A 10052-nucleotide genomic window follows, 5' to 3' on the forward strand; every position below is an offset into this window, starting at 1 on the left:
CTCTTTGGTTCCGAGGACTTTAAACACGAAAAAACGGAAAATATTGATATTTTTATGTAAAAAACAATTTATGTAAAATTATATATTTTTCTTGAAAAGTCAAAATCTTTAGCTTTCATTTTGTCCAAGAAAATTAAAAATCGGTCAAGCAGTTTAAAAGTTATGTTTTTTTTAAATAAACATTTTTCAAAATCACGATTTTTCTGGTCACTATATAAATAAAAATGGAGTGGTGTTTGTATGTCACGAAATGACTTGAGAACGGATGAGCGGATTGACGTAAATTTTTCACTGTTGCACTCAACAAGGAATACGACGTGATCGTGGGAGGAAAAAGTTAGGGAAAGTCTCCGGAGTAATCGGGAAAACGGGATAAGACTAATGGGTTATTTTGTATGGGGGATTTCACATCAGCCCACTTGATGGCAAGACGAAGTTTGCCGGGACCACTATGTTCGAAATAAATTTTGATGTTTATGCGGTTAGTTGGTCACCTAATCCTTAGTGAATCATCACCCTGCCCTCTTCCCTTTTTCCGGGTTACGGGAAATGCGTGGACACGAGGGGTCCAAATTATTCATTATAATCAATTCAACGGAAATCTCAAGATTCAGAGCACTAGAAGGCTGATATCTTCGGTAAAGTTGTTCAGCAGATCAAGGTCTCTATATATTGAGAATCCAGACGTAAGGTGACGCTAGAAATTAATTTTATTCAAAGTTGGTGTTTTCGGCAAAGCTGCATAGCAGATTGGAAAAACATCTGCTAGGTGGTGCAAGGAACAAATTTCCTGATGGGTGGTGACTTCGGAATAGTTGTTCAGCAGATGATTGGCTGTAAGCCAGTGCTGCTCAGCAGAAAGGGATATTTGGTGATGAAAAATGTAATTTAGAATTCAGCCGCTAGGTGATACTAGTTACAATTTTTGCACGTTACGCTGGATTCTCAAATTTCTCAAACTTCCAACACAAGCACATGGAAGCATGGTAGTAGAGAACTGTCAAAACGTATAACGATTAATAAAAAACGTGAATAACAAGCAATAAGGAAACTGTATTGAAAAAGTAGTGATTAGAAATCAAGCGTAATGTGAATACAAAACTTTTGTGTTTAGTACATGTTCCATATTACTTTCTTTGCTTCAGAATTTCAGAGCCATCTATTGCCTTATCATTTTTCAATATCGTCCTGTAAGAGATGGACAAAACGGCTCATTTTAGTGAAGGGATCCGCTCCGAATAACTCATTTTAGTGAACCTGATCTTTGGAACGGTTCAGCAGCTCAGCGGCTCGCAAAGAAAGAAGGAACTGAACCGAGCGAACGTATAAAGAGAAGTTCATTCCCTGTTGCGCGACACGGATCGTTTATTTCGCTCTCTCATTTTTCGTACATTCTTCCCAAGTAACCCACGATATAACTCGATATACCCGAACCAAAAAGAAAAAAGAAACAAAATGTGCTTTGCAATTCACGAGGGCACTTTTTCTTCCTACCTTTCATCTGCCTGTATTCAAGGGCGGGGTGGGGCCGCGGAGCTCCAGCAAACTGTGTTTGCAACTAAGGGGCCTTCCCTTAATTACGTAAGAGGTTTTGGGGGAAGGGTTTGAGATTTCTTACGCACCATTTATTTTCCACTTTCATACAAATATCTTAAGCCGAAAAACGAACGAAGGAGAATAGGGGAGCAAAATCGATTCATTTTTTTCCGGCTCACATTTTGTCTGATCCGCGCTTATCAAATGAATTGACTCTCGCCAAAAAAGAGCCACGGATCACTCGTACCATTGAGTGATCCGGATCTTGATATGAGACATTTGGTCTACACTAGCTTTTGTATTCTATTAAACTATTGTATGCTGGAAATTTATATAGAGGGAATCAATTTGTTTTGTCTAGTTTTCGTATCTGATTGATTATATGTTGAGAAGTCAAGCTTAATTAATGCTTCACAGTTTACATTTATTATATGAGCTTTCAAATGAAACATTCTCACGTTTTCAAAAATCTCCAACATAAAAAAGTGCTGATTTTCTTGGCACAATTTTAAGGTATTTTTTTATTAATTGATGCTAATTGACCCAGCAATCTGCCGTTGTTTATATTTATTCTCAAATCCATTGAATCTTTAACATGTATTTTACTAGTATTTTTAAGTTCAAAACTATCATGTTCCAGGAGATTTCATCATTCTTTTTAAATGTATTAGAAAATTAAAATCCCTGCCACTCATAATTTTTGAAAACAGGCCATTTGTTGTTCAACTTTAAACTTAGGTGTACATTTTTCGGATTTGCAACCTAATTTTTCAAACGTGGATAATCATCCTCGATAAACATGGATCAGTAGAGAAGTACAAACCATTTTTTCTTAAAATATAATGAAAATGAAGTATTTTCGTTTCAGCTAAGTTTAAATCCAACAAAGTGCTAAACATCATATCATAAGTGTTCACAATAATAACAATATATCATATCTTACACTCTTAAAAATAATGAGATTTACTTGCGACGTAAACCTTATAACACTTAATTATTTCACAACTTAAACATGAATTTGACTTGATTTTATGTCTCTTTGGACGTATCCTAAAACCTCAATGTACAACAACCTCATTTTACATTAAAATAAAAAATAAGCGCTATGTCTTTGATTCTAGGTGTCCCAAGCGTAGAAAATTGAACGCAAGAATTAATTTGAAATCTTTTGAGACGTAAACTTACATTTCCGACGGCATCGATGGCGTCATCGTGCAGAAAATATAGGACGCCGCGAGTGAAGTGGACAAAGAAACAAATCGATCAAAGATTTCTGAGCTTTACAGCATTAAATATTTTGAAATATTAGTTTTTCATTACCATCCTAAATGCGGTGAGTACGTAGTTCGTATAAATATGTGATGAGAAAAAAGTGCTGAGTGATGTGGCGTTTCAAATGCTTGGTGCTTGGTCGACACCTCGGTGAAATGGATTTCGATACAGACTGCTACATTATTTGAAATGCCAGGATCGAGAATTAAGGATACGGATATTCGCCAATTAGCTGGTAGGCATTCTATGTCTTAGGAATTTCTTAAAAAATTTGCCAAGCAACGCAAAGACCATCGCCACGATCATCATTTTCATTTTTGTTGCATCTGTTCTTAGACCCGCGTCACACATAAACGAATACACGGCATTACGTGAAAGTAGATCATTGCATCTTACTTTTACGTCATGTCGTGTATTTTTTTTTTGGCTGGGTGTGATCATGTAATTTTAAGATCGGATGTAAATTTGTGTCCAATGGTTCGCTTCTTTTATGTGCATCTAAGTGGATTGAAATTTACACGAAGTTTTCGAAGAGTGTATAATATGTTAAGCAAAAAAAAACTCATTGGACTTTTGCCACGAAATTTCGATTTCTGTCCCATAGTGGCATGGCACTTTCACGTACCGGCGCTGATTGCATGACATAATTTTGCAGATGGAGCGCATGCTGAGAAAAAAGCGGATTTTTCCGCTACTGCTGCTTCTGGTGGTGCTTTCGCTGGACTACGTGAGCGCACAGAACCGGATCAATCGACAGAAAGGAAACATTCTGAAAAATTTAACCGGAACGCATGAATATGACAATCACATCGTCACCAGTCAGCTGGATGCGTCCACGGGAATCCGAATGTTCTATCGAGGTTTTCGAGAGATTTACAACCGCCTGCTGGGTCCCACCGGTGGACGACTACAGGGAGCATTCCTGCAGCCTCACGTTATGCCAAACGTCCCTTTCCCGTGTGACACCAGAGGGATGCGAAGTAGTCAGGTGCCGACCAGTGTTCATCAGCTGCGACCCGGTGACATCGACATCATCTCCGCTGTGGGTGATTCTCTGACCAGTGCAACTGCTGCCAATTCGATTGCCCTATGGGAGCTGCTAATTGAAAACCGTGGCCTTGCCTGGTGCATAGGAGGGCAGGGCACTTGGAGAACGCATTTGACACTGCCGAATATTCTAAAGGAATTTAATCCGAAACTATTCGGGTAAGCTGCAGAGGGTGACCCATTTTTATGTGGAAGTAACAGTTCCTTAAATGGTTTATTTGTACCTCCAGAAGATACCGTGGAAATTTTAGCGGAACGAGCTTCCTACGGAGAAAATCGATCAAATATATAGCAAAACTGTTTTAATTATATTTGCGACCATAAGTGATTTTTGACGAATAATGATATTATTACTTTAATTATTAAGTTGTAGATTCTTCAATCAATAAAATAGACTGCAATAACAATATTTAATCACGTGCGTTCCCGAGAACAACTATATTCTGCAGTGCCAAGGTGGAAGTTTTGTTTTGTGCAGCTTAACCATGATTTTAAATTATATCTTATTCAGAAAAATGGCCCTCAGATGATCCATAACTGTATATATTTGATTGATTTTCTTCATGCAAACTTCAAACTCGTTTAGACGACCTCCACTCCATCCTTTGATAATTTACGTATTCTGCCCAGATTTTCACAGCACCGTATGGGGGCGCAAATAAACAAATTTGAGCCATCTTACTATAGCTTCTAACTTGGGTCCAATGATCGGACATTCTCTCAAATTTCCAGATATTCTCTATTCGACTCATACAATGTTCATCACACTGCCCAGTTCAATGTGGCCGAGAACATTGCGACTACCACGGATATGCCATATAATGCGGCAAAATTGGTTGAGCGTATGAAGCTGGATCCAAGGTAGGTCAGACTGAGAAAATGATAGAAATTGCTTATGTATTCCAGTTTCAATAATTATTAAACAGAGTCAAGTGGGAGAAGCACTGGAAGCTGCTTACATTCATGATTGGCGGAAACGATTTCTGTTCGGATGTTTGTTACCAAACCAATGCCACCGAGTGGATCAACGAGGTGCAGGAAAAGTATCTGATCAAAACGCTGCTCTATTTGAAACACAATATGCCAAGGTAAGTAAGTGAAACATGCAATTTATTACTTACATGTCGCTCTTTTTTAAGCCTTGTGAACAATAATAGGGCTGCCAGCGGTGAGCCTATCATTCTAAAATCAATATCGTATTTCAAGATTCTACTCCATTAACTCGAATACCCCGAATTCCATTCCCCCGAATGTACCAATATCAAAACATCGAATTCATCTAATGTGAATGCACGATTACACTACATGACATTCTCGCGGGCAAATTAAATTCGGATGAACGGTATATATAGGGAAATGGAATCGGGGGCATGGCTTCCAGGGCAATTGATTTCAGTGTAATAGGGTAGAATTGCTTTCACACATTGTCGCAGAAAAATCTTATTTTGAAATTAAGAATTCAAGATGAAGATGAATCGAAGCCTCGCCTTAAATTTTCAAAAGCACAAATCTGGAGAACCAAGCATCCATTTGAGCTGAAAACTTGATCGATTGGTTACTAGCAGGTGGTAATCAATCGATTATATTTTTAGCCTAAACGAGTGTTCGGTTCTCCAGATTCGTGCTCTTGAAAATTTGAGGTTTGGCGATTCATCTTCACCTTAAAGCCGTTCCCACCCATCGGTATTGCTACGGACACACTCGCGTTCGTCTTCCTGGCCCACAACGCAGCACGAATTGCTCGCAGAACTTCCATGGGGAAGAATGCCGTGAAGCTCCGTCGTGCCGAAACTGCAAGGGTGACCATCGTTCATCATGTCTTCAATGTCCGGTGTATAAAAAGAAGTGGAAGTAATCAAACTAAAAGTGAGCGAAAACTTGAGATTCCCGGAGGCTAGAAAACGCGTGGAACAGCATGGAGGTAGTTACGCTCAGGTAGCTGCACAACAGAACGTTTTTGAGAAAAATCTGAAGGAGTTGGAAGTGGCAATGTTGGCGAAGGATAAGGAGATATCGAAGCTGCACGAAGAAAGTAAACGGAAGGACGAAAGGATCGAGCAGATAATGGCTTTCATCAAGCAAGTCAAACAACAATCGAGCCAAGAGAGAACCCACCACGTGAGAGAAACCGTCGTCGTTGAGAAGCCCCGCCACAGCCGAGAGCAACGAGTGTTGACGGCTGATCCAATGACACGGTCAAGAAACAACTCCCCGGTTGTTCAGGAGACAAAGCGTGAAAGACCTCCGAAATTCGTTTATCCTAAACCAGCCAAAAAAGAACGCACCCACCACCCATGACCTGACTCTGATGGAGTATTCCGGCGAAGAGTCTGAGGTATCGGAGACACCCCCTAGCCAGTGTCTTCGATAACCCCACTCTCGAGTAACATGCGGAACACAACGACGACCCTTGCACAAACACGGATAACGAGACTTTTCGGTTCGGAAGTAGGGAAAGTGTTGTACCTCTTCCGACGCAAGTACGGCAGGCTGAAAAAGATATCCGGGACGTCTTAACCCAACCCGTTGATGACGAATTCACCTCCGCAGGCGAAGAATACTACATGACAACACGACATTGCAAACCCACCGAGGTACCATTCACCCTGTACCAACATTAAGCAGCAGCATTGAAACCAACAACGAGAACGCCGAAGATACTACACAAAGTCTTTCCCAAGTGCCGGCTATTGCTGGTGTTTCTGGAAGCAGTCGTTTAGTAGTTTCGGCAATGGCAGGCACTATGGGGCAAGACGTCCCACAGGTCAGCCTTTTTGCTCTACCATCGCAAACGGTTGCTGCTGCGCCCGATTATCTTTCAGGATACGTCGCATCACCCCCATCTCCCGGAGAAGGACTTTCGAGAGTTCACCACAGAAACGTTACACAAAAGGCTTCCCCAGTGCCGGCTGTTGTCAGTATTGGTAGAACTAGTGTAATGGTTTCTACAGCAGCTGGTACTGTGGGACAAAGCGTCCCACTGGCAAGTGTCAGACTGTTTTTTTCGCTGACAGAGGCTACCGCACTCTCTCTCTCTCTTTCCTACAACAGATCCGCCGATCCGAAAAACATCAATCACACCATCCACCACACAATCAGCTACGGATAGTCACTCCGGCGATTGCTTCGCCCTGCAATATGGAATATCCGTGGTCTTAGGGCTAAGATCAGCGAGCTAAAGCTGGTCATCTCCGACCTCAAACCATGCGTCGTAGCCTTGCAGGAGACCAAGGTGAACCAGACTGTTGTTCCGCCAGACTTTGTCGGTAAAAACTATACGTTGCTGCTACAGTCGTGGAACGCCAACTATTGGCAACACGGTGTAGGCCTTGCAATCCATAAAGGTATACCGTTCAAACGAATGCAGATTCACACCCCTTTGCATCTCGTCTATGTTTGCCTTCACGCGCCGATCCAGGCAACCGTTGTGACGATAAACGTTCCGCCGAGTTCAGCTTAGTGCCAGACCGCACTGTATGAATTGTTCGACCAGCTGGAAGGTCCGATTTTGCTCCTAGGAGACTTCAACACTCACCACATCGCATGAGGATCGCACCAATCAAGCGCGCTTGTGCGATTTATAGCCGAAACAACCCTGATGAAGCAAATGATGGCTCAGCTACCCGAGCAGAAGAAAATAACTACTGAATACCAAATTGAGGTATTCCATACCAGATAATTTCCAATACTACATACCTGAATGAGGTATGAATTAGCCCTGCATAAGAGGTAAAATACCTCAAATAATATCTCAAGCATATTCTACGAACACCAAACTGATAACTAGATCAGGTATTGTAATACCTCAATAATACTTGATGGATTTTCATATAAAAATGAAATTTTTCAATTGTAGTTCAATACCTCCAGCAGACCTCAATAGCTGTTTAATACCTCAATGAAGTATTTTTAATTGTTTTAAAGATTTTTTTCAATACCATTATAATACCAAATTGAGGTATTGACAACTGAACAATACCTATTTTTGGTATGATACCAAAAAATGGTATGCATAAGTTATTGGGGAGTTATTTGTTCCTCCTCGGGTACCCGCATCGACCCGGCCTCGAGCAACACTTCGGCGATCGATGTGACCATCTGCACAGAGAGTCTGGCTCGCAGGTTCACCTGGAAAACCTTATCAGACACACACAACAGCGATCACTTCCCAGTTGCGGTGTCCATACCTGGGTGGTCATGTCAGCAAACAACGCAACAAAAATGGCTGTACGATCGAGCTGATTGAGAGCTATACGAACGAATTACAACCAAAACTATTTGCCCAGAGGTCGAGTGGAATGTAGGAAGCTTCACCGAATAAAATATTGCAGCAGCGTGGTGCCCCGAGGCAAATACTTCGGCGACGGAAGTGTCTTCGGTCGCTCCTACATCTACAGCAGGTCAACCCAGATCAACCTGAAGCGGAGTTCCAAGCAGCAAAAGCGGCGGCATGAAAGGCGATTAAAGAAGCGAAGGAGCAATCGTGAGAAAGCTTCGTAGGGAAGATCTCCACGCACAGCACCACGACAGAACTGTGGCGCACAGTTAACACACTTCGTGGAAATGACGCGCAGTTGTTTTCATACGGCCTAACGGTTTTACGGACAACCCGAAGAAGTAGCGGAAGAACTGGCGACGTACTACGAATAAGCGAAAATGTCAGCTGAGAGTCCATAGATGTTTCTTCGTCTAATACCAGCGACGCGTATAACGTTGATATTACCCTAGCCGAACTTCTGTGCGCTTTCGACAAAGGGCGAGGTGCCTCGACAGGTACCGATGGAATAGGGTACCCTTGAGCTTGCTGAGCTGCTGAACAAAATCTGGCGCAACTGTGAGTTTCCCACTAGCTGGCGGAATGCCCTCGTCGTTCCTATTCCGAAGCCAAACTGCCAATATACCGATCCTGCTGTCTTCTGACCTATTTCGCTGACCAGCTTCATGGACAAGACAGTCGAGCGAATTGTCAACCACGGAGCTGGAGTCCAACGGACTCCTTGACAAGCGTCAGCACGCTTTTCGTGTGGTACGCGGTACCAACACGTTCTTCGCCGAGTTAGAGAGGTCAATATCGAACGCCGACGAGCACTGTTCAAACACCCTACCAATAGCGTCTCTGGATCTGTCGAAGGCATACGACACCACCTGGCGACATAGTATTCTTCGCACCCTGAAATCATGGTGGATACGTGGTCGGAAGATGAACCTTCTGCAAAGCTTCCTCTCAGAGCGAACGTTTCAGGTGTCGTTGGGTGGTTCGTTACACGACCAGTGAACACAAGCTGAAACATGGTGTGCCGCAGGGATCAGTGTTATCCGTAACGATGTTCCTGGTGGCGATACACCTTATCTTTCGGGTACTGCCGGATGGAGTCGACATACTCCTGTACGCCGACGACATCCTCCTCGTCGTCGTTTGCGATAAAGAAGGCGGTTTCAATCCCCAACATAAGAAACGAGGTGGTAATCCTTACAGATTCGGCCACTTGCCTACCGGCCCTTGAGGCAGGATATTCCAAGCACCCGTGGATTCAGGAGATTGAACATGTGGTACGAAACAAAAATGTTCTTTGTTGTATCCCGGGACATGCCGGCATTACCGGTAACAACGAAGCTGATCGCTTGGCAAACGAGGCTCGAATCAACTGAACGTCGATACTCCTATCCCTGTCGAAGATGCTCTGCGAGCAACGAAAGTAGCTATACGGCGCTGGTGGGACACTCAATGGTATGCAATGAGAGACACGAAGTTGAGGGAGATCACACACAATACGCAAAAGTGGCTTGACATCGGCAATGCGACTGAGGCTAAGAATCGGACACACGCGGCTCACTCGTACTTTTTCATTGAAGAAGAAGCCTCCGCCTACCTGCGACTATTGCGGAACAGTAATTGATGTACGCCATCTTATTCTGCACTGCAGAAAGTATGAGCAGGAAAGACAAAGATATGCTATCGACTCGCTTAGCTTGAGAGAAGTATTAGATATTAGTAACGAAAGAAATAAAAAGTTGTTGAACTATTTACGCGATACAAGATTGTATGCGAAACTGTGATCTCAGTGAATTGTAAAAAGTGAAATGGTATAGCTATTTTTTTCTTCCTGACGCGAACGCACCATTCTGGTGTAAAGTGTCACTAATAAAAATATATCGCGTGCAAATTAAATTCGGATTATTGGTATATTTAGGGCATG

At 42.5% G+C, this 10052-nt stretch overlaps 1 protein-coding gene across 1 annotated transcript in view; it reads left to right on the plus strand.

Annotated features, from left to right (window-relative positions):
- LOC5567308 (phospholipase B1, membrane-associated) overlaps positions 1-10052 on the plus strand; it is a 47911-nt gene that overhangs the window by 36878 nt on the left and 981 nt on the right. The window contains exons 3-5 of the mRNA XM_001651693.2: positions 3464-4014; positions 4588-4716; positions 4782-4943. Coding sequence (XP_001651743.2) covers positions 3464-4014; positions 4588-4716; positions 4782-4943 — 842 coding nt within the window. The remainder of the gene's footprint in view (positions 1-3463; positions 4015-4587; positions 4717-4781; positions 4944-10052) is intronic.

This window comes from Aedes aegypti, chromosome 3 (genome assembly GCF_002204515.2).
Source record: "Aedes aegypti strain LVP_AGWG chromosome 3, AaegL5.0 Primary Assembly, whole genome shotgun sequence".
Lineage (NCBI taxonomy): Eukaryota > Metazoa > Arthropoda > Insecta > Diptera > Culicidae > Aedes > Aedes aegypti.